Source organism: Hyperolius riggenbachi, chromosome 6 (genome assembly GCF_040937935.1).
Source record: "Hyperolius riggenbachi isolate aHypRig1 chromosome 6, aHypRig1.pri, whole genome shotgun sequence".
NCBI lineage: Eukaryota > Metazoa > Chordata > Amphibia > Anura > Hyperoliidae > Hyperolius > Hyperolius riggenbachi.
In genome coordinates this window covers 324,589,067-324,615,104 of record NC_090651.1, presented here as the reverse complement: position 1 = coordinate 324,615,104, position 26,038 = coordinate 324,589,067, and the positions used below count along the sequence as shown (strand labels likewise).

The following is a 26,038-nucleotide window of genomic DNA, read 5'->3' as shown; positions in this document are numbered from 1 at the left end:
TTAGCTACTAATTGGGATAAAGTTCAATCCTTGGTTACAGTTCTTCTTTAAGATGATTGTCTTATTATAAAAAGTATCTGTAGTGTGCCGTTTATTTCTTCAGAAACATCAGCATTTTTTCTGGTGACTTGTAGAATTCTTGTTTTTGTTTTTATAAATGAGCCCCTTGTTTATCCAGATTTGTACCATGGAGCTCTCCTCCCCCTTCCCTCAGTCATTGCCTTACTCAGTTTGGTTGTAAAAAGCCACCTACACCAGGTATAAAGCGTCCATTGTCTCTGTGCGGCGGGCAGGTAGACTGGTAGGCCCTGGCGAGCCGCTCTGCTATAAATAGCTCTCTGGTTCTGTAGCGCCTTGCGTTTCCATGGCCATTCTGTCAGAGGTTGATCTCTCGGCAAGCGAGGAACAAAAGCATTTGTGCATTAATATTCTACAGGTGGTGTCTGCCTTGCCGAGGCTGAGCCTGGCCCCGCTCGCTGAGGTGAAGTAATGCGCGTGTAATTGTGGCTGTGTTCTGTGCCCAATATTCTTCCTCCTCACGTTATTAGCCGTGTGTGAGTGACAATTTGTTTACCCAACAGGCCGGCGGGTTCTGTGCCAGGAGTGCTGCTGGTTTTGGGCCCTTGTGAGGGTAACGTTTCAAGAGTTGGGAGCTGACCTGAATAAGTTATGCTGCCTGTTCATCCCTTGGCATATGGCTTTTACTTATTTACTTATTTTTGGTTTGCTTCTGTTGCCCGCTGCTGGCTGTGGCCCGAACAGATGCAACTCTGCCGAGGGGAGCGATAACTGTACTGCAGCCCCTGGGCAGCACGGTGGCGTAGTGGTTAGCACTCTTGCCTGGCAGCGCTGGGTCTCCGGATTAAAGTCCCAGCCAGGGCACTATTCCTGGCCTTCTCCATGCTGCTCTGCCATTGGTCCGCTGCCCCTCTCCAGAGCAACAGAATGCGTCGCTAGCTTGGAGGCTAGTGATGCATCTGTACAGCAGGTGACACAACATAAAGCAAATCTAATATATTAAAAGATGCCCACCCTTCTGGCTATCAACAGTGGTCCTCCTTTTTATTGGTTCTGCCAAACCTGAAACTAAATAACCATAATGTAATCCACTCCTGTTGGTCAGCTATAAACTTTACTGGAACACTGCAGCAGACCCAAGCACCATAAAGTATGCAACTGCCGTGCTCACATTTTAATGGGAGCCACCCCCCCCCCCCCCCCCCCCCTTCCCCATGTCATAACGAAGCGGCAAGAAAAAAGGGCAAAATCCTGATTGAAGGAGCAGCTTTGGAAGAAATAGACGTTCACCCAATCAGAGGTATCACATCCCCACTGCTCTGGTACCTTAGTATCCTTCAGTGGCTGCGTCAAACATCTGTCCTGTCCAGAACAAGGATTTTGATTGGTTGCTTTGAGCTGCTTCACTTTTGGCCCAGTTTTCCTTATGACTGGTGGTTAAAGCTGTCCCTCCACTTTGCACACCATATGTCCCCACCACATTCTTAATGCATCCATACACTTGTGAGAGGTATGCTATGTACATACAGTATACCGGTACTTGAGAGGAATGCCAAACATTAGGTACAATCAATATTTCTCTGTTCAAAACTTGATTGTGAAATATTGATCATTTTAACATTTCTCCACCACTCAATACAGGTCAGAGTCCAGTAGAGCATTGCCACCTTGCTCACATGCCCCTGTGCTCTACTTTATCGTATTGCTTCTGGCGAGAAATAACTGACCAAAATCAGATCAGTATAATGGCCAAAACGTAAATAAGTGTGTCCTTATTTTTCGTAGATATTGAACATCAACATTTGAAAAAACTTAATATCTGAAGAAGGGGAGAAAAAAAATAGTGTATGCTTACATTAGGGTCAACGTGGGGGAAGCCAATTAACCAATTAAGGCCTGTTTTTTCACTACAAAATGAAAAAAAACATGCATTTTTGTTTTTTGTGCATTTGCTGTGTGATTGTTTTTTGTTGTTGCCGAAATTGCAGTTTGAATCTCGGCTCTGCCTGTTCAGTAAGCCATCACCTATTCAGTAGGAGACCTTGGGCAAGACTCCCTAACACTTCTACTACCTATAGAGCGCCCCCTAGTGGCTACAGCTCTGGCGCTTTGAGCCTGCCAGGAGAAAAGCGCAATATAAATGTTCTGTGTATATTGAATGGGGCAAAAAGCACAATCGCACAAAAAATGCAGTGTAGTGGGTTTGCGATTCCACCACACTACTTCCAAAGTGTCCAGGAGTCCTTGCGATCAGCAAAACACAATTACTTCTACAGAAATTGTACAGAAATTACTACTACAGAAATCGCAGCTAGTGGAAACTGGCCCTTAGAGGAATACCGAGGTGAAAATAAACTGAGATAAACATGTCTATGCACAGTGCCAAGCATACAGAGAACTGGGCTGTCTTCCTTTTTTTATTGTTTATTTATTTTTCTACCTGAAAGAGTTAACATTCAGGCCTCTTTCATAGTAGGACGTTGCGGTTTGATGTGACGTTAAAGTCGCAACGCAAATTACAACGGAACAACCTAAAAAAGTTGCAACGCAACTTAATGCCCCGTTATCGTCGCATACAGTACAGCAGACAGGCAATGAAAAGTATGCTTCAAGGTCATTACTGAGCATGGGCAAACAGTCCAACACAGCTAATAACGTGTATAACGCACAGCATGCAGCACTTTCTAATAACGCTACACATTACACACAAACGCAACGTGTGCACTGTGAATGTCGCACAGACTTCGTATTGCTGTGCGTTAGTCTGCGTTGAAACATTTTCTAACGTGCGACTTTAACGTCGCACTGTGAAAAGAGGCCTTAGGTACGTAAGTGACAGTTTCCCTTCAGTCTGGAAATAGTGACTAAAGGGTGTCAGTGATAAGGAATTACAGCTAAAAAAACTCTTTACTTGCAAAGAATAGCTGCTGAGAGCAGGGAAGCTGTAAAAGGTCAATAGCTCATGGATTTTAGCTCTGGCATACCTTGAAGACTGTGTCATTGAGCAAAGACCATAAAACATAAACTTAAAAAGCAACGTAAAATAAAACCGTAGGATATTTCAAGTCATTTTCAGGCTTAGGAGGATAGATATAATTGTTTAGCTCATTTGTTTTATTATCAACTCTGTATTCCTTTTTAATATAATTTTTTTTTTTATTATTATTATTTTGCTTGGGATGTGGGAGGAAATTGGAGCACATGTAGGAAACTCCAACTCCATGTAGACAGAAATCCATCCTGGGACTTTATACCTGCAGGACGAGGGTGGTGACCACTAAACCATGTTGCTGCCCAGACCATACAAATCTGAGCTGCAATGTAAACATTCTGGACGGTTTTTCATGTTGCGTTTATCATGTAGTGGAGTCTGTGCAGTGTGTGCTGGAATGTGGGTTTTTTTAGTATGAGGTTTTGATTTTCTGCTGTTCATTCCAAAGTTCACCTACTTAGTGATGTGTGTGGTGTTTATATTGTAATGTGATCTCCTGCCACTGATGGATGGGCCGTGACATAAAACAGATGTGTAGTACCAGGCTATTGCTAACTCCACTCAGCCCTTTAAAAAGCTGCAAAATGAAACTTCACTATTGCTGAGACAGAAGCAAAGCACTCCACTCCATACTATGCAAGAACTAATGAGGAGCCTTATTTCAGCTTACTGCCATGTGTAATCGCCGGTACACAATGAAAACCATAAACTTGGTGCAATGCAATTTTCTCTATTTGGTCAGGCGGCTTTTCACAACATGAAGGTGCTTTCCGAGAGAGAAAAAATATGCTGAAAGAATTTTAAAATGGGAGATCGCAAGAAAATAGCATCTATTGATGAAGTTCAGTTCTGGGTTAAAGTTCCTCTTTAGCTGCTTTAAGGGTTCATTTCCACTAGAAGCATGTGAATTCACAAGCTGTTTTTGGATGCAAATCTGCATATGGATGCATCTATTTTTACATGCAAATTTGCATGCGCAACCACTATTTTTTTTGAGTTTCTATTGACAGAATGCAAAAAAAGTGTGAAAATCGCATGCAGTGTCTGAAAAATTGAAGGGCTGCTGTCCAGATTTTTTCTGGATGCGGTTTTGGCATCTAATGAATACAGGCCCATAGGAAAGCACTGCTGTGCAAATTTGTGTGCTCAAAAACCACACTATTTTCACACCTAGTGGAAACGGGGTCCTTAAATGCTTTGTTTTAGGCCGGATTTGGCCTTGTTCACACCAGGTGCTTTTGTACCAGTTTTCTGTATTACATTCAGCTCTGAAAGCGTACAGGGTTCAGTACTAGAATCCAATCTGTTTCTGTGTGGGGTTCCTCCAGGCACTTCGGTTTCCTCCCACATCCCAAAAACATACAGATAAGTTAATTGGCTTCTGTAACGATTGGTGTCAGCAACACAGATTTTTCTGATTGGTGATCTGCAGTATCGCCAATAATACAGATGCTATACTTGATTATGTGGTGATCTGCAGAATCACCAATAATACTAGTATAGCTAGACACAGGACACCCAATGTGGTATAGTGTTTGGTGCAACAGTAATTGGAGAGGTTATCTCCCGAGAAGCGGGAGATACAGACACTACTGCAGCCCAGGATTCCCTGGGGAGCAGGGAATCTGACTGCACTGCAGCCAGTGGACCTCTGAGGGGCAGAGTCCCACTGACTGTGCTGCCAGGTAATGATGTATAATGGAATGAGTGATTCAGATGGACCTGCAGCCGAGGATCTCCTGAGGAGCAGGAAATCAGACTGTACTGCAGCCAGTGGATACCTGAGGAACAGGGATCACTGACTGGAGTAATGTGATGAGAATTGTTCTGCAGCTAGGGATTCCCTGAGGAGCAGGGAATCAGACTGTCCTGCAGCCAAGGATTCCCTGAGAGGCAGGGAATCGGACTGTACTGCAGCCAGTGGACCTTAGAGAGGTAGAGACCCACTGACTGTACTGCAAGATGGTCTCCAGAGGAGCCGGTGACCATAGGCCTGATCTTGCAGCTAGTAACCTGAAGAGCAAGTGTCACAGATGTACAGTAAGGCTGATCACCCAAGGGCTAGGTGACAGCCAGAAAGGTCAGACAAGCCAGGTCGGCAACACACGGACAGATAAAGTACAGAGGCGGAAGACTGATTCGGTATCCAGGGACAGGCAACGTTGGCAACAGATAATCAGATGGGCGGAAGTACCGAATCAGAGAACAGGAGAGTAGTCAGGAAAGCCAAAGGTCATAACAGGTAACAGTACATGTCTCAGTCCTAGTCTTAGGTGTGAGGTCCTTGGTCTCAACACCTGGGAACTAGTCTAACACATAAACAGTAGCAAGCAATAGTACTTTAAAGCTATCAACGGAATCTGACTCAGTGTGAATTCCCAGCTCCAGCTGGTTCTAACACACTGTGGGATCTGACTCAGCTCTGAGCGCTCACACGTAAATGTTCGCAACAGCAGACAACCTGCAACTGACAGGCAAGTCCTATATATACCAAAAGCGCTCCACAGCGCCGCCACAGTCACTAAGCCAATCCGGAGAATAGCTGGAGTCAGCTGATCGGCCTGATCAGCTGACTCCCCTTCTACTAGCATAAAGGTCCTGTCGCCTGGCGCGCGCGTGTAGCTCTCCATCTGTGTGCACTAGAAGGACCAGGCAAACCAACATCATGTTGCTGTGCGGCAGAAGCCGCCAGCTGGGACGCGGAGATCGCCGCCATGCCGGTTGCCCATGCGGCGGCATCTCCGCTATTCATTACAGCTTCCCCCTAAATTGGCTCTAGACTATGATGCATGCATTTCACGGTACATACATAGACTTATGACTATGGTAGAGATCAGATTGTGAGCCCCTCTGAGGGACAGTTAGTGATGAGATAATGTACTCTGTACAGCGCTGCGGAAGATGTTGGCGCTATATAAATACTAAGTAATAATAGTAACCCTGCAAATGAAGTGCTGTACAGGCTTGCCTTCTGCCTGACCTGCTGCTGCTTGGCAACGGATGATGGTACTTGTAGTTCCACAATAACTGAAGACCTCCTCGTAGCTTATGATTGCCATTTTTACCCCTATATACAGAAGATGCATGGCTATATCAGACTTGTTAGGCTCTGGTAAAGTTCACTCAGGGGGTGGCTGGACTCTGCAGATGAGCTGCCTCTGCCCTATCACTGGTGTGGAATGCACAAGCTGCAGATAACTTTGATTACTCACCCGGGCAGGACGCTTCTAGCTAATGATTCACTCCAGGCAGCCATTGCTTTGTTCCTGGAATATATGTTCCTGTGAGTGGCTGGAAAATAAAGGACGGTTATTTATGCCCTGTCACACTATAGTCATGCATGGCTGGCCTGTCTGATTGGTCACACAGCAGAAGGGGTTATTTCATGGTGGTCCAAGTCTTGAGGGGCCATATATCTGTGCATTGGCAGCCATGCAGGCTGGTGTAGTCTTGCTGGATTGGGTCATACAGTCCTATTTGAAGGTGCTGAGAGAGGATAGATTGCTTGGGAAAGTACTCCACTTATATCCTTTGTACACATCAGCACACATTTTTGGCCAGGTGTCTGTCTGTGAGGTACACGGCGGCTAAATATTTTCCAATGAGTATTGTTGGCAGCAGGGTAGTTAAAGCAGACCTGAATTCAGAATTTCCTCTCTGCTCTAAAAGATACGCAACATCATAATAACCTTTAAGGCTTCTTGCACACAGGGACGTTACAGGCGCACGTTAGTGGAGCCTGTAACGCTCCCCCAACGCACAGCAATGTAACACAAGTGGGCTGTTCACACTGCCCACGTTGTGTTACATTGTAACGCAGCAAAGTGCTGCATGCATACGTTTTATAGGCGGCTAAGCCACGTTAGACTGTTTGCACATGCTCAGTCATGTTGGGGAGGAGGGGAGAGCGGCCGGGCACATGGCTAATTAATATTCACTGCACTCAGTGACATGCAGTGTTTACTTCCTGGAGCGGCCGCTCTGTGCGGCGATCGGCCGGGCGAGACCACGTGATGCCGCATGCTTCCAAGAGTACGCATCACGGCATCACGGACGCCAGAGTGAGCTGCACAACGCGGCTCACTCCAACGTCCACACGAGAGAGCACCAGGCGTTGCGTTAGGGGCACATTATGTGCCCTATAACGTCCCCTAAACGCAACGTCCTGGTGTATAACTAGCTTAAAGGGAAAACATTTCTCTGTTAGAGCTGATAAAAACCCTACAATGAATCTGCAGTGTCTACGTCCTGCTTTCATGGGAGCAGACATAGGGTTAAAATCCTGTGTTTACAGATTAGCAGCTCTGCTGTAGCAGTGGATATTCGTGAGCTGACAAAGCCGAGAGATCAAATTACAGTGGTGATTAGTCAAATATGAGGGGGGAATTAGACACGCTAAACTCTCTAAATACATGGTGCATTTCTCTCTGTTTTCCTTCTATCCTGTGCAAGAGTTCAGGTCCACTTTAAAGACCTGAAGCGAAAAAAATGATGATATTATGATTTGTATGTGTAGCACAGCTAAGAAATAAAACATTAAGATCAGATACATCAGTGTAATTGTTTCCAGTACAGGAAGAGTTGAGAAACTCCAGTTGTTATCTGTATGCAAACAAGCCATTAACCTCCTTGCCGGTCTAAAAAATCCGGCAAGGAGGCAGCGCTGCACTTCTTTTTAATTTTTTTTAAATCATGTAGTGAGCCCAGGGCTCGGCGCGGCGGGTAGCGGCGAATCGGCGGCGAGCGGCGGCGATCACGTACTACACGCAGCTAGCAAAGTGCTAGCTGCGTGTAGGAAAAAAAAAATTATGCAAATCGGCCCAGCGGGGCCTGAGAAATCCTCCTGCGCAGGTTACCCCAAACTGTGTTCGGGATAACCGGCAAGGAGGTTAAGCTCTCCGACTGTGGAGAGGGCTGTTATCTGACTTTTATTATCTCAACTGTTCCTGGACTATTTACTTTTCCTCTGGCAGAGGAGAGTTCATTACTTCACAGACTGCTCTGAAAGACTCATTTTGAATGCTGAGTGTTGTGTAATCTGCACATATTATAGAATGATGCAATGTTAGAAAAAACACTATATACCTGAAAATAAAAATATGAGAATATATTTTCTTTGCTGCTAATCTTCTAGTAATTATTGATAGTACACAACCAATTCACTATATCATATATTTTTTTTCGCTTCAGTGTCTCTTTAAAGGAAGCCTAATATGGAAGCTGACCTATTGATTTACTTAAATAATGCTAGTTGCCTGGCTGTTCTTCTGATCTGATATGGTCAACCGATATTCTCCATTCTGTCTGATCGAGTATTTTGGTTGATTCAACATTTCTATAGCGCTTTTCTTCCATAGGACTCAAAGCGCTTAAGGTGGCCACACACCATACAATGTTTTAAATATCTGTTCAATTTAAGAATTGCAATCAATTTTTCTGACTGATTGTAACATTTCAAAAATATGACCAATGTACCACACACCTATGTTCAATTTTTCCCCCCAATTATGATAAAAATGATTGGAAACTCTAAGAAAATTGCTAGGGAGTGTATATTAATAAATTGGCAATCTACCACACACCATACAATCTTTAGAAAGATTGAAGAAAAATATCTGGCATTCCGGATAGATTAAAATCGAAGAAAACTGGAAATCCGATCGGATTTTTCAGTCGAATGCAAAAAAAAAAAAAAAAAAAAAAAAAAAAAAAGCTTTCGATTTATTTATATTTTTTTCGGGAAATCCGATCATTTTTATCGAATTGCCGTAAAATCGGAGTGGCCACACACGATACAATAAAATGATCCGATTTTACAGCAATTCGATAAACGATCGTATCTCCCGAAAAAATCGAAAGCTATTTTTTCATTCGACTGAAAAATCCGATCGGATTTCCCGTTTTCTTCTATTTTTATCGATCCGAAATGCCAGATATTTTTCTCCAACCTTTCTAAAGATTGTATGGTGTGTGTTAGATTGTCAGTTTATTAATATACACACCCTAGCAATTTTGTCAGAGTTTCCAATCATTTTTATCATAATTCGGGGAAAAATTGAACATAGGTGTGTGGTGCATTGGTCATATTTTTGAAATGTTACAATCAGTCAGAAAAATTGATTGCAATTCTTAAATTGAACAGATATTTTAAAAATTGTATGGTGTGTGGCCACCTTTAGGCTATCTCAGATTCAATATTTGGTTGGTTAGACCAAATATTGGCCAATTTCCATTGAGCAGAATGGAACATAATCCATTGTCCCCCAAACAGTGCATGGGTGCAGGTATCCCTTTGCTGTGCACGGCTATGGGAGTTTGAATGCGTGCTGCGGACAGCTGCAACTTGCATAACTTTTATTTGCCCGCACGTGATTGCAATAGGCTGCGATTGATCCGAAATCGCTTTCGGAAAATTACTGCAATTTGCAGCTAGTCGGAATAGGCCCTAATTAAAGTCAGAGAATTTGCATGAAATGTGTCAATTTATGCTGCAAGAAGTATTTTTTTTTTCTTTGCCACGCATGCGAAAAAAACGCGAAGCCATGCACAGCTATAGGGATTCGGATGCGGTCTGCAAAAAAACTGCAACCGCCATTTTTTCTATTTTTTTTGCCCTTGTGGCCAAATGAGATTCGGATGTAGCCTATTGATTTGAATAGGCTGTGATTCCACATCCAAAATTGCATGCGTAAAACTGTGATTTGCGGTTAGTGGAAATAGGCCTTCAACTGACTGGCTTTTGTGTTTGTTTGTTTTTTTTTTAAATTTATTTATTTATTTTTAATTTATTCATTTTTTATTGTTATTGTATTCCCAGGATTTTGGTTTTCTTGTACCTGTTCGTGTTGTATGCGTTATATCATGGCTGGGCTGTGTTCATCCAGGAACTCTCCCTCGCTTGGCTACGGCTGCTCTTCTCCATGTAATTGTAGGTTTCCTAGAGACGAGCTCCCTCCCCCACTTTCACTGCAGTAAGTGGAGTTGGAGTGCCAAGCTGAGTTAAATACTTCAGAGCTATAAAACATGCAGATCTTTCTTCCCCTGAGGTGGTACATTTACATGTCTGCAGCCAGCCAGCGCAGGGCCTGTGTCGCCTAGTAATTGCCGCATGTGAGCTTGTGGCTACACGCCGCCTTGTCAGAGTGTGCAGGTATTATCGCTGGAATGCTGAGGGAAGTGTCTGAAGTGCAAAACCCCAATGCGGAATAATAAAGTGCCCAGTGCCACGCCTCACCAGTAGCTTGACGTGTGTTTTTACCAAAGGATTTCCAGTACAAAAAATAAAATCTGTTGCTTGGTGAAACAGGTGTCATTGTCGTCACTAGGTAAATATCAGGGATGATTCATGAATGCCTGGCACACTCCATGCAATTTTTGTCAGATTGACAGTTGGACCAATAATTTCCAACAGGTCCTATCTGATATACAGTATATTGTTGTGGTTTTTTTTTTTTTTTAATCTAGTTTGTATGGAGCTGATCGCAAAATCCATCAGAAATCAGATCAGACCTGCTTGAAATTATCGATACGACTGTCAGACTAAAGGGAAATTGTATGGTGTGTACCAAGCATAAGATGTTCATTAAAGGTGCTGATCGAGCTATTTAAGCAATCAACAACCGTGTGGAAAGTCAATTGACTAGTGGCCCACACACCCAGAAGCAAAATCAGTCAACCAATATTTTTACATCCTGTCCGATCGAGTTAATTGGTTGATTCTACCAGGTATCGGACAATTTCCATTGAGCAGAATGGAACGTAATCGATTTGTCATCAATCCGATAAAATGGTCTATTTGACTAGTCGAACAGAAAATCAATAAGTGTAGAAGCACCTGAATTGTATTCTGATTTTATGTATTTTTATTTTAATCAGCATGTTTACTTAAAGCAAACTCGAGGTGGGCATTTAAAAAAAGTTAAAAATAAATACCGGGGGAGGGTGGCCTCAATTACCGCTGCTCCTGTGGCCAGAAATCCTATACTTTCACTTTCAGCGACCCCTGGGGTCACGACTCTGCAGCTCTGTGTGTCTCATCACAGAGCAGAGTGCTGGGAGGCGGGGGAGAGGCAGAGCTGGCCAATGAGAGCTGGGGAAGGGGCATTAGGAACGCCCCCATTGGGCGTGTTGCAGGAGTTCCTATCCAGCAAGTGGCACTGATTCCCCTTGACATTACAGACAACCTGCATGTCAGTAATTTTGGGGGGTGACAGCGTGGCACATGGGGGACACAGAGGTATGTCATTGAGCAGGAAACATGCCTCTGTGTCCCATCTGCCCCCCCCCCCCCCCTGCGCCACCTCGGGTACACTTTAAAAAGAAAACCTGAACTGAAAAGGAAAAGTCAGAATAAGCATACACAAGTCATACTTACCTTCCATGTAGTCTACTCCTCAGTGTCTTTCTCCTGTCCCGCATCCTGTTTGTTCACTGTGATCAATGGCATTTTACGTCCTCCATTTTGAAAATAGCCATTACCTATAACAGCTTTCTGGTCAGCACACTGTTAAACTGTAACATCGCCCACTTGAGCCATAGGGAAACATGGACATTACCTGGTATATCAGTTTTCCTCTCAGCTGTAACTGACAGCAACTGATATTTTACTGACAGCAACTGATATATTTCAGATCTGACAAAATATTGTCAGAACTGGATGGGATTATTGTCAGAGGAAAATGGTGAGCTTCTGAGAGGAACTGATGGCAAGGTAACTATGTAATCTTCATTTGAAGTAACCTCGTGTGTTTATTTTAAATATTTTTACTCAGTACAGGTTCTCTTTAAAGCACTCTAGAATTTAGGGGGATATGGAGACTGCCATATTTATTTCCTTTTAAACAATGCAGATCGCCTGGCTGTACTGCTGATCCACTACAGCTAATACTTTTAGCCATAGATCCTTTTTAAAAAAGATCTGTTAATTCCACTATTCTGATGCAGGCAAAACAGGTCAGTTTTCCGCTGTAGTGGAAACACTGTCTCAGAGTGCAAAGTGCAAAATGCACTAGAGTTGGATTTTATACGATAAGCTGTTGATCCAAAGGAATTATGCAGATCAGGTGGGCCGACCGGACTCTGAACACTCTGGCTGCATGTCTGTTGCAGGTTTCTGACTACTACTGACATGACAATCGATGACATGACAATTATTTTATCTTTTGAATCCATTGCTGGTTACATTACCTGTGCCTAGGGGGGTGGACCGGGTGGAGTAGTCTGTCATTAGAAAAGATAATCTAATTGGTTTAGGATACAACTGCTACTTTAGCGCAGAGCAGTGCTATGAAGATTGTGCTGACAGATCAAAACGGGACAGGAAGGACCAAGCCCAGATATCTGACAAGGTGTGACCTATTGCACAAAATGACCATCGGCTTCCCAAGCCTTCTTGTTTGTCTTGCTAATCATGTTGTCATAGGCCAGTAAAGTTATGAAAGCCACTCGGAGAAACTAAAGTGCTCAGTTTGTTTATCAATGTTGCAGGCCATAAGGTGAAACATGACTCTCACTCAAGGTGTCCTTTAAGCTAATATTAAAGCAAACCTGAACTGGAAATTTAAAGTAAAAATAAACACACACATACTTACCTCCCGTGTAGTCTACTCACTGTCTACTCAATGTCTTTCTCCTCTCCTGGGTCCCGTTTGTCCACTGTGATCAATGAAGTTCTCCATCCTTCATTTTAAATATTGTGATGACTCCATTACAGCTTTCAGGTCAGCACACTTTTAAACTGTAATATCGCCCACTTGAGCTGTAGGGAAGCTTGTACATTACCTTGCACATCAGTTGTCCTTCCAGTTATCACTGACATCAACTAATGTATAACTGACAGCAACTGATGTATTTCAGTTCTGACAAAATATAGTCAGAACTGGAAGGGATCACTGTCAGAAGAAAATGGTGAGCTTCTGAGAGGGACTGACGATGAGCTTTCCCCCCCCCCCCTTTTCTGCCCACTAACAGAGCTCTCTGTTGGTGGGCAAAGATCACTCCCAGGAGGTTGGTTTATGTTACTATGAATATTTTTCTTTTCATTTTATTAATAAATTTGTGTGTTTTTTTTCCCTACCTCCCTCCCATCCGCCAGCCAATCACTGATTCGCTGTCATAGGCTTCAGCGGTACACCCCTGAGCCTGCCAGGGGGACAGCAATGTCACACGGCTGTCCCCAGTACAGCGCTGCCGTAGATCGCAGCACTGTACAGCAATAAAAGACGGCGGTTTCGCCGTCTAACAGTCTCTGTGTGGCGATCGCTGCTGGGAGACTGAAGGCGGAGCTCCGTCATCCAAGCGGGTAGGCAAAAAACACTCCCCCATGACTTTACACTGATCGGCGTTAGGCGGTCCTGGGGGAGCCACCGCGTTCATTCTGATCGGCGTTCAATGTCCTGTAGTGGTTAAAGGGAACCGGAACAGAGTAAAACTAAAATAAACTCAGGATGTAACTGCAAATGATTACGTGGTCCTGAAGTGGTTAAGGGTTCCAAACCTTTTCCCCCTATCGGACATTGTTTAAACCATCTAGACCATGTTTGTGGGATCACCCATGTTCTCCATTACTTCAATGTTTTCCAGTCTTGCTCAGTATAATATAAATGTATATGTAATCTGTCTCACTTTCCGTAACAGTGATCGCCTGGTGGGTCCTTTCGCATTTAACGCTGTTAAGCTTCTATGCTGAATATTTTTGTATATTTTACAGTCTTATAACGGCTGTGAGTTCTATTACGGTGGTTTCACCCATTGATTTATCCCCTTGTCTGTTCTGCTTGTGCCCTAAGTAAACCACCTTAGATAAATATACAGCTCTGAAATGGAATAAAAGTGACCAGCGAGGTCTGACTTGTGATTCCAGGCATCGCTATTAAAGGTCAAAATTACAGAGCCGGGGCCTTCAGTCAAACCTTATTTACATTCCTGACTTTTAATGGGGCTTCCAGATCCATTAGAGAGCGATTCTTTCAGTCTGAAGCTTGATGGGGTTATAAACGTGTCACACAATGCCTCCCGGGAGCGTGCTACCTGCTGTAATTGGGTTATGCGATACCTGCAGCCACAATTCACGTTTTGTGTGGCTTCCAGGAAGACTTGTTCTCCTGCAGGAGACGTTTGGGTCTTTCTTGGAAATGGTGACACCAGGGAGCCCAGCGTTAGGCAACGTTCATGAATATTACAGCAGTCTCCATGGCCTAGCAATGGGTGAAGCGAGCAGCATATTTACTTGTTACGTCCGCTCTGCCTCACTCCCTTTTTATCACATTCGGATGCAGAGAACATTGCTGAAGAGAAAACCACCAGAGACTGAGAATCAGTTATACTTCAGCATCTGGGTTTACCAGGCTCAAAGCGCCGCTGCAGGCAGACATTTCTTCCCAGCCCTGTGCAGAACGCCATGGCAAAGCTGTATTCGTGTTATAAACTGCTAGATTAGCGGAAGTCAAATTCGTTTTAGAATTCCTGGTCGGGAGTAATTTTGACAGCCACTTCCTGCAGGACCGACCTCCACCACTGTAAACTGAAACAGTCTCTGCTCCACCCTCTTACAGACCAAACTTCATGATGATCCGAGCCAAGCAGCAGCAGTAGATGGCAAAGACCCTCTGAGAGGGGTTTGGGGTTGAGTATAGATGGTTGGGATGATGCACAGGCCGGATCAGGTCAGCTACAACTAGCAGTAGACATTAGGTGGTGGAAGGGTTAAAGTTGGGCACTTACTGGGGGGGGGGAGGTTTGCCATTGGGTATGGGGTCTTCTTTTTAGGCACTTACGAAGGAGGTTTGGGTTAGCAGTTAGGTGGGGGTTAGGTGGCAAGGTTAAGGTTAGGCACTTAAAGCAGAGGGTAAAGGACTGAACGGAGAGGGAAATGGAGGCTGCCACATTGATATATTGATTACCTTTGAAACAATACAATTTGCCTGGCTGCCCTGCTGAACAGTTTGGCTGCAGTAGAGTCTGAGTCACACCAGAAACAAGCATGCAGCTAATCCTGTCAGATCTGACAATGTCAAACACCTGATATGCCGCATGCTTGTTCAGGATCTATGGCTGAAAGTATTAGAGGAAGAGGATTAGCAGGGCTGCCAGGCAACTGGTGTTGCTTAAAAGGAAAAAAATATGGCAGCCGCCACATGCCTCTCACTTCAGTTTAGAATTAGTGACGGGTAGTGCATAGTAAAATATTGGTGAGTTAAATTACCGATATCTTACTATTAGCAGCACCACCTGGCATCCAACTGATGCAGGGGCTCCGCAATATTTAGTCGCATGGGCGGGGGGAGGTGGGGGGTGGGGTGGGGACTGCATAAATATTTAAAAATAAAAAATCCTGTGTAAGAAAAGACCACAAGCAAGTATTTTAGGAGCTGTCCAGTGCTGATTCTTGGTTACAAGTGTTTGCAGAGGAAGTTTATTTTCTCGATTTTATGTTATGTAGTGTAAACCCTAAGGCAGCTAATACACTAGCTGACATTTTATCTAACATGCATGAATAACAGGTTCCAATATAAGTGCACTGGGTTTCTATATTCTCCCCCTGGAACTCCTGTTTCATCCCACATCCCAAAAACTTACAGATAAGTTAATTGGCTTCTCCCTAAAAAAATTGCCCTACTCTACAATGACATATGACTATGGTAGTTATTATATTGTGAACCCCTCTGAGGGACAGTCGGCAGAACTACATAATACTAGAAAGAGAGCCAAACACACCAATCTGCAAAGTTACAAAAAGTCTTTATTGAAATGTACATTAAGGCTAGGAAACAAAAAGACAAAAATATGGGCGTGGAGAGGGGGCATGAGGCTGTGCATTAGGGTGGTAAGAGCAATAGAAATTGGTCAATTGGGAGCAATAGATCTGTAAGATGTTTTTAGCTGTTATTCTGATGGCAGTGTGAATGCTGCATACTACTACTACTACTACTACTACTACTACTACTACTACTACTACTACTACTACTACTACTACTGCTATTATTAATTAATGTAGTTAATCCAGTCAAGGACAACTGATATGAGAGGGATATTGTCTGCCATATTTATTTCCTTTTAAGAAATACCAGTTACCTGGCTGACCTGTTGATCCTCTGCCTCTAATACATTCAGTCATAGACCCTGAACAAGCATGCAGCAGATCAGGTGTTTCTGACATCATTGTCAGATCTGACAATATTAGCTGCATGCTTGTTTCTGGTGTTATTCAGACATACTGCAGCCTAATAAACCAGCAGGGCTGCCAGGCAACTAATATTGTTGAAAAGGAAATCAATATGGCAGCCTCCATATCCCTCTCACTTCAGCTGTCCTTAAGTCAGATCACCTGAGCTGCGTGCTTGTTCAGGGTCTATGGCTAAAAGTATTAGAGGCAGACTCCGGCAACTTGCATTGTTTTAAAAGGAAATCTGTCAGCCTCCATATCACACTCGTCTCGGGTTCACTTTGACCCTCATGGGTGGAGGCAAGTGTAGGTTTACATGCCAATTATACAGTGCTATAGTATTTGTCCTTTTCCCTTTTTAGCACTGTACCTGGCTTGTGGTAGCGCTGTACAAATCCCTGATCCCGTCAGGCAGGTACTCTCATAATGACTACTTGTTTGCTGAGTTCAGTTTTGTTGCTATACTACAATCTCCCATAAGAACCCATCACCTAAGTGGTTGAGCTGCAGGCTTCATAACAGACGTGCAGCACATGCATGAGAAATGGCCAGAGAACAGGGTCTTCAAACAATTGGATCTACTTGCAGCCACTATACATATTGTGAATGGCAAGCATACCTGTATTCACCTTCTTCCAAGTTAAGGTTTTTTACTCTTGTTCCTTCTGTTACTGTATCCATCTTGCCCTCTATACTTATTGGTTTTCTTTAATTTCAGGTCTACAGGCACAGGTCAACGTCCAGGAGAAACTGACCGGACTCATTGGCCAGGAAGTCATTTTGCCATGCACCTTCCGCAGCAACGACCCCAACATCCGCGTCAGCCAGATCATGTGGATGAAGGATGGGCGCAGCGTGGCAGTTTACAGTCCTCAGCATGGAACTCATGTGACGGACAACAGTTTCCAGCTGCTGGAACCGTCCCAGAGCAGCGCGACACTCCGCATCATGCAAGCCCGTGCCAAAGATGAGGGAGATTATACTTGTGAAGTGACCGTCTTTCCAGATGGAAACCTTAAGGCCATTTCCTCTCTGGTTGTCAAAGGTAAGTCCTATTGAGTGTTTGTGTGTGTTTTGTTTGTCCTTCAGTACAGATTCAGATTTGTCAACCATTATCCCTAAAGGGCCTCTTCAAATTCTAACTCATGCCATCTGCTATTGATGGGGAATCAAACTTCAGGGATCAAATTTTAGCTGTTGTGAAACACTGCAACTGTTTTTGGAACAAACAGAGCTAAACCCTTCATGTTTCGAGCGTCACCCTTCCTCAGGTGTTGCTGAGCCATTGGTGTACCTTCTCCAAGTCTGTTCTGCTCTAGTGGTTTGCAGGAGTGGTGCTACTGCTGGAGCCAGGCACCAGTGAACTGGTTTGAAAGTATAGACCAGTTTGGCGGAGTGAGTGGGAATTACCTTACAGCTGTTCTGAAACGTTCTTTCCCCTAAGGAACATTGCAAAAATGAAGCACCTCATGCCTTCAGAGGATCTTCCAACCTTCATCACATCACAGCTGGACTATTGCAATGCAGGCTTTCCAAATAAAGACCTACGATGCCTGTAGCTAGTACAGAATGCCGCAAGACTGTTAACTAGCCAGCTCTGCCATTGCCACATAACGCCAATTATTTGCTCACTACACTGGCTACCCATGAAATGGAGAATTCTTTTCAAAACTGGCATGCTAACATTTAACTCCAACCTATGAAAATACCAGAGTGTCTTCATGTGCTTAAATATACTTTTAATCTTAGCCTGCAAAATTGATATACAAAAACGTGGTTCACAATACACTTAAAACATCCTAAAACCATATTTTGGCTTGAGAGCTACTACTTTCTACCATCCCACAGTCCCTGTGAGGGTATGTTGCCATATCGATCACCCAGCCACAGCCTATGCAAATCGATCGGTCACCCAATCACAATGGGACATGTGTGGGCCCACCACCCGGCGCACACCACGAGGCCTCCGCATTTATGCCTAAACGGTGCACTGTATCTTTAACGATGGTCGGCTAAGCTTCTTATCAATGATCTTATCATGAAAGACTGCTATCCAATCTGCACAACAATCCTTCTGGGGGGTATGGCCACTAATGTCCGTTGTTAACAGCCTTCTTCCACAACATAGATCTATGCCAGATGAAACTTCCTCATATAACCGTATAATATTCAGGACTCAAGCGTGACTTCCAGTAGTCATAAGACACTTAGCTGTGTATCTTTATACTCTTTTGCCCATCTCAGACTGCACATAACAAGGCTTAACATTTAAATCCCTACACAACCTAGGCCCTGACGACCTGAATTTTTTCCAACTGTGTCACACTCACACCTCCCGCAACCTAAGATCCAGGTTCAGTTCAAGTAACAATTGGGCCCTAGGGCAAAATTAGCCTGGGGGCCCCCAACAGACACCCCCCCCTGACCAAAAAGCGTCATTAGAGGCCCTTTGTTGCAGCCAAATTTCCCTCCTGGGCCCCTGAGCTGGCTGCTGACCCTCCCCCAATCACCTCCCAACTTAACAGACTCTACAGAGTCCCTGGGGAGCAACAGTTAAGATGGGGGAGGGACACCTTGGGGGCCCCTACAGGCTCTGGGGCCTTGGGGCAATTGCCCATTTTTCCTATGGTAGCTCCGGCCCTGCTCATATCACAAGGATCAAATTACTTGATCAACCCCGGAGTCCAATGAATAACCTTTGGAGCCAGAGCTTTCTGTCATGCTGCCCCTACCCTGTGGAATGCCTTGATAAACTCAATCAAGACAGCGTCAACCCCGGACACCATTAAATCAAAACTGAAAATCCACCTGTTTAGTCTGGCATTTATGATCACTTAACTTTTCCCGCTGGACACATCACTCTACTGATCTGAGCCTATGTGCTTTGGATCCTATAGGAGAAAAGCGCTTTACAGATGTTTTATTGTTGTTGTTATCTCTCTAGGCATTTTGCTGTGAGATCTTAAAGAGAAACTGAAGTGAGGGACATATGGAGGCTGACCTATTTTTTTAATTTCCTATTAAACAATGCACATTGCCTGGCTGTCCTGCTGATCCTCCGCCTCTACTACTTTTAGCCATAGACCCTGAACAAGCAGGCAGATCAGATGTTTTTGACAAAAAGCTGACAAGATTAGCTGCATGCACGTTTCAGGTATGTGATTCAGAGAGTGCTGGTAGCAGTGGTCTGGTGGGTGCCTAGGGTGTGAAGGGATCGGCGACGGCCGTTTCGCGTCCAACAGGACGCTTGGTCACGCTGCGTTCCACGTTCCAGTGGAACGCAGCGTGACCAAGCGTCCTGTTGGACGCGAAACGGCCGTCGCCGATCCCTTCACACCCTAGGCACCCACCAGACCACTGCTACCAGCACCAGTATGTATATGCAACTATACTAATGTATGCACTGATGTTAACCCCGTTTGTATGGAACTAATCTGGAGGATTAAAAGGACATTGGTGCACGCTTCTGCTTCTTTTTACACATTGTTGTCATACTCTTCCTTCCATGAATATTGGCGGAGCACATGTCTCAGCATCCCCCGGATTCCTTTAAAGGGGTATTGGTGGCAATGAGTGGTCAGTAGTTTCATTTGCTCTCTCCTGCGTACTGGTCATATCATTCAGGGAGTGCCACACTGGCCTGCTTCTTTGATTCAAATCCCTTTGAGCATAACAACATTGTGCCTTACTCTGTAATGCAATTAACCGTTTCTCTGCAGATTCCTCTTCAATGCCCAATACAAGAAAACCTTGCTGAATTCTCCTTTTGTGGGGTCTTGGTGGTCCAGTACAACCTCACAATGGATTGCTGGGAGCCAGTGGTAGTAATTTAAAATGGGAGGGGAAGGAGTTTTTTTTTTTTTAATTTTTTTTTCCTTCTTCTTCTTATCCAACCTTGCACTAGTTGTGTAGAGTCTGCCAGTGAATCCCCAGCTACACCAATCAAGGATCATTGTGGGTCCATGAAGGTACAACGTGCCCTCTGGATTTGCCTAAAAAGATGTACTACATTTGGGAACATAATACCGTATTTTATGTCCTAACTTTTTGTCTATTTTTCATTTTGCAGCTCAGCCTCAGAACTCTGCCCAGGCCAACACTGAGGCGATAGCGAATGGAGAGGAGCAGACAGTAGCCACATGCAAGTCAGCCAATGGAAGGCCTCCTTCCCAGATCACGTGGCAGACCAGTATCCCTGGCAACGTAACGACTACCATGACCAACAATACTGATGGAACCTACACTGTGGTCAGCCAGTATGCGCTGATCCCAACGTCCTATGCTAATGAATTGCCAATCAACTGCATTATCAACCATGACTCAACTGACACCAACATCCCTTTTAAATTATCTATATTGTGTGAGTATGGCTCCAGTTTTCTACAGTCTCTGTTATATATTCTATGTTGTGTGGGTACCTGTAGAAGGGATTAACCAAGACCTTTGCTTTAGGCCTGCCAACTCCTCCCTCTTTCAATTGTTGGCCTATGGAGGAAGGTGTAGCCCAGACACTTGGGTTGGCATCCAGACACAAGATATGAAGTAGCACAGTCCACTTGCCAGATTTGTTTGAATCTGATTTGCTGGTTATAATCATGTGATAAGGCAGGAAGCGAGCACAGCGAATCAGAGCCTTAAAATGTACCAGCTGATCACATGCTGTTCTGGTACATTGCAGTCACTTTTCTCATGACTATCACAGGAAACGACTGCAGTAATCCCAGCCGAGAAACATTGTGGGAAGGAAGTTCCCAACGGGCTAACTTGTCACCGTCCATTTTGGCTGAGGACCTCTGACCATTACCAGAGGGAGCTCAGAGCAGGAAGTGTTTACATTCTTTCTGCTGGAAATAAATTCTCTTTACTAGGGCTTTTTTTTTTCTCTATAGGAAGCCTAAAACAATCCAGCTTATCATGGCTAACATGTTTGAAAAAAATGTGGCTTACACTCAATCCCAAGTATCCACATCCCCCTCAGAGGCATTCTGGTGGTGTTTCATGAACCCTTTGGTGAGGGAATCCTAGGTGGACATGCTCTGCAACATTCATTGGCTGTCCATGATCTAGCGATATTTGTTTCTGTAGAAGCATGCTACCAACAAGATCAAACTGAACATGTATGAGATCTCTGTAGGCATGCCAAATAAGGGGATATGCCTGGTTTCTAGAAGATGTTTTGCACAATTTTTAGGAAGTAATAAGTCTTTAAAAGGATTGGTTGAAATCATTAGACAAGACGAGACACAGAACATTTAACATTTTTCTTCTGCAGCCACTAGAGTGCTCTATAGGCAGTAGCAGTGTTAGGGAGTCTTGCCCAAGGTCTCCTGACTGAATAACTTGCAGGTTTACGGAACAGGAAGAGCCAAGATTCAAACCCTGGTCTTCTGTGTTAGAGGCAGAACCCTTAACCAGTACACTATCCAGCCACTGGTTAAGGGTTCTGCCTCTAACACAGAAGTCCAGTGTTTGAATCTTGGCTCAACTAGTCATAGTCAAGGATGAGGTCCAACTTGACTATGACTAGTTGAGAGGTAGACTATTTTGGGAACGGGTGGATGGGGGGTTGAAGGGGAATCGATACCCTGAGCCTTGTTGCTGAAATTGTGGGCGCCTTCTGTGATGATTTATCGGCTTTCTTCTGTTTCTGTCGTGGGGGTCTGACATCCCTTTCTGGGTTTGATCCGACTGCTGTGCAGGCTGTTTTTATCATACATTCATTCTTCTTTTATCGAACACCCGCTTTTGGTTTTAGTTACTTGAGCTCATTTTACCTTCCTTTACAGTTCCTCCTGAAGTGACCATTGAAGGATTTGATGATAACTGGCATTTGAAGCGCAGTCGTGTCCACCTAACTTGCAGTGCAAAAGGAAACCCTCCACCTACAATGTTCACTTGGAAAACGTGAGTATGGATTAGTGAAGGACCTGATGATGGGTCTTGTAGAGCTTATGCTGCCTGTGGTGTGTGTGTGTATGAGCAGGGTTCATCCTACACCAAGGACAGAAGGCAGAAACACAAGACTCTGAGGTCATCAAGACAGAGGTCAACTGGGATTCGCTAGGAAAAGCTGGCTTCTTCACATCATCTTCCCCCTCAGTTTTCATGGATTGGTCCGACAGTCCCTTATTTACTCTTCTTTATCCCTCAAAAGGAAGCAGATGAGGCAACAAGAGGAGATAGTAGGGCTAATTTTTTAATGCATCGAAGATGGAATAGTAGAGAAAGATTGGACCCAGCACCGTCTTCCAAGTTCGTATCAGTGTAAGTTTATTCCATCAGGTCCATCACTGTGGTGTTTCGAGAGGGGGCTTCTCTCTTCTTCTTACCAATTTAGGCTTGTCTAGTTTGAAAGAGAAGAGCCACCTCTTGAATTTTTGCTGTGATGACTGACCTGTTCACCTGTACTTTGTAATTTCTCTGCTATCTTTGATGGAATAAACTTACACTGATACGAACTTGGACCAGAGCACATCAAATTTCTTAAGGTGGGTGCTGCCTATCCTTCAGCACAAATCAAAGATGGAATATAAATGTGACTGTTTCCATGGCAGCTGGTTTGCTTGATGTGATGAAATGGCTACAAGCTGGCTCATGGTCTCTTTCATCAGCCTCAATGATCCATCTGTAATAAATTAGTACAGGAAGGCTGGATACTTGCACCTCACTGATACCAGGCACAATTAAGTACTCTTCATGTAGAATGTAAATTTGGTTAGTTGATGTAGACCACTAATTTCAGGCTTTTTCAGCACGAAAACTGCATTAAAACTGATGGATGACTCCTCAGACAGCCAGCCCAGATTAGAAACCACTTTCCCAAAATGCAGCCACATGTTTGGGCAACGTGGGAGGTATGTTTACAGTTTATAAACCGAATTTGAAAGTCAACCAATGGATAAATGTGAACCTTGACTGTTCAGGAAGCCAACCTAAGATTGCCAATTGTGGGCATTTGTTTGAGGATGCATGGTAGTCTTATTGGTTGACTAGGCATTATGTGACCCTTAATAGTCTATGGAAGACCAGCAGTTGAAGGATAACATTGCGGCTCTTCGCAGCAGCGTTCTTCCATCGCAAAAAAGTTGTGTTTTAAAAGGTATTCCGAGGTGAGGGGGATATGGAGGCTAACCTTTTTTATTTCCTTTTTAAACAATTCCAGTTGCCTATATTTCTTGTATAGAGTGAGAAATATGAATTTTTGTTTTGCGCTTCAACACACTTGTAAATTCCAGTGGCCTGGCTGTCCTGCTGATCTTTGTGGTCAGTAGAGTCTAAATCACGCACCTGAAACAAGCATGTTGCTAATCTTGTCAGGTTGTTGCCAGAAACCTCTGATCTAGGTCCTGACATCACACTGTGGGAGGGGTTTTACCGCAATGTCAGCCATACAGACCCCCCTGGTGATCTATTCGAGGAAAGGTAAAGATTTCTCATGGGAAAGGGGGGTATCCACTACGGATTGTGAGAAAGTTCCATCCTTAGTTACAGTTCCTCTTTCAAAGGAAATTAATGCCAGCCGCCATATGTCTTTCACTTTGGGTACCCTTTAAATAGGCTGATAGTTTATATTGCAAACTGGCAAGGTTATGTATAAAGTAGCATTCTACTATTCTATATGGAATGCAAAGTTGGCTACATGGATCGCTAAGAGACTGACCATTTTATTTGGTTCTGAATAGCTGCTTTAAATCTATTACAGTGAAGTTTGTTTTCTTCCTCATTAAGGAGCAGCTGTTTCTTTTGGTTTTACATGTTGCTTGCTCGAGACACTTGGTGTCATCATGTCTTTTTAGCAGTTCTTTGCGCTCGTAACGTTCCAAAACTAGAAATGTTTCACAGGTGCTTCTCAGTCGCATATAAAAATACAAAACCAACAACGCATTCACTAAAGAGAAATTCTATACTCAATGAAACGAAACCCGTTCTAGCCACACATACGTAGAGCTAAATGAAGATTTAGTGGTCCCTTTGCACTACCTCCTTGTTTCTTGCCGTTTCCTGTAGAAGTTGCTTTAAATAGCTGTAGATGCCGCCGTACTGCCATTGTTAGGGTGACAGCTGGAGGTAATTACTGTTATCCTGACACTTCCGTTGGGATGTGATGGCCAAACAAACTGACAACCAGCCATTGGGATTCAGTGTTGTCATCTGGGTATTGACAGCTAAGAGTCACCGCTATGCATGATGGGAAGTGTAGCCCCATATCTAATGAGTGAGGATCAATCAGTCTCTGTATTGCTTTCTAAGGATTCGTTCACACAAGCAATCAGAATCCTATCGGAACGAAACCCAAATGCAAAGTCCCGACCTGCATGTTTTTTTTTCCGTATAGCAGATGTGGTTTCTGTAGGATCCTATGGTGGAATTGCATCTGCTCCAGACATGTAAACCAATCTGAGTGGAAGCTGAACTGTCTGTTTAGTCTGCCTCTCAATGTGAACTGAGCGTAATTAAATTGTGGTGCGAAAGGATAGACTCTATGGTAGCTGCCACACCTTCTTACCTCCGCTCCACCACTGATGCCTTTGGACCCTCACACATGTGCATAACCATCTAGCGGAAGCCTGGATACTCTTTTTTCTCATTGGTTTCTGCAGAAGAGCAGGGGATAGTGCCACACCTAAGTGCCACACCTACTAGGCTACAGCATTGAATGTCACTCTTTTATCAAATGCAGCTCTCTGGAAGAGAAGAATTCAGCTCTCTGGAAGAGAAGAATTCACACCAAGGAGCTTTGAAAGGGGGGTGGCTAAGTGGCAAAAAATAGCCCTATAATGTGGAAAATGTCAAGTTTTTTTTAGATATTTTTGATCAGCAGTAGTATTTATATATTGTAGCATGACAAATTATGTAAACTTAAAGTGGAACTAAACTCAGAACCTCCTCTCTGCTATACAAGATAAGCCACAGCATGATGACCTTTATGGGAAACATCCTAACTACAATTTATGGAAACCCTAAAAAAAATTGAAGTTTTACTTGGTTTCAATTTTTCAGAAGGCGCTGAAAGGGTTAAGCCTGTGTTTACTATAGAAAAAGCTGCCTAGGCAGAGCTCTCCTGCAGTCTATTCAGTTACTGAGGACAACTAATTAGACACAATGGCCTCAATTCACTAAGCAGTTTAGACTAGTCTGCAGATGGGTTTTTAGTCTACTGATGGTTTGGTCAGTTGCATCAAAGGGGAATTCACTAGTACCAAATGTTTTTAAGACCTGTTTTTAGACTTGGTCTAAACCATTTGGTAATTAGGTTGGTAAAGCAGGGGAAATGATCAAAAGATGCAATTCACAAATTAGTAGCTATGACTGACATCCTTCTCCTCTGCATACAATTTAAACTCCTGCATAATTCAAAAGCTTCCATCCTTAAATCTAAAATACCTCACAGAATTACTTTTACCAGCAAGATATCAGCTGGTCTAATCTCTGTCAGAAAAAGTGGGCGTGGCTACTCCTTGTTTGCCTTTGTGAATTGTGTAATTACTGCATGTTTGACCAGGTCTAAAAACAGGTCTAAACCGTTACACCAAACCATCAGTAGACTAAAAACCATCTGTAGACTAATCTAAACTGCTTAGTGAATTGAGGCCAATTGTTGTGCCTAAACAAACACAGAACAAAGAAATGAATTTCTTCAGCAACCAGGGCTGTGGAGTTGGTACAAAAATATCCGACTCCTCAGTTTTATAAAACCTCAAACTCCAGGTACCCAAAATTGCTCTGACTCGACTCCCGACTCCACATCCCTGTCAGCAACTATATGTAGAATAAAGACTTTTCATTGTGTGCTGTGTAAGAGTTCAGGTCTGCTTTAAATGTTCACTTTAAATAAAACCTACCATAATTGTGTGCCACTAAAAGTC

General features: G+C 43.7%; 2 protein-coding genes across 3 annotated transcripts in view; both read left to right on the top strand.

Annotated features, from left to right (window-relative positions):
• The window catches only part of LOC137522889 (apolipoprotein C-II-like), a 596,236-nt gene that overhangs the window by 85,375 nt on the left and 484,823 nt on the right, over positions 1–26,038 (top strand). The gene's annotated exons all lie outside the window — the stretch shown is intronic.
• Positions 1–26,038, top strand: part of NECTIN2 (nectin cell adhesion molecule 2) — a 170,002-nt gene that overhangs the window by 47,308 nt on the left and 96,656 nt on the right. For both annotated transcript variants that reach the window (XM_068241425.1, XM_068241424.1), the window contains exons 2-4: positions 16,891–17,217; positions 20,242–20,532; positions 21,959–22,076. In XM_068241425.1, coding sequence (XP_068097526.1) covers positions 16,891–17,217; positions 20,242–20,532; positions 21,959–22,076 — 736 coding nt within the window. The remainder of the gene's footprint in view (positions 1–16,890; positions 17,218–20,241; positions 20,533–21,958; positions 22,077–26,038) is intronic.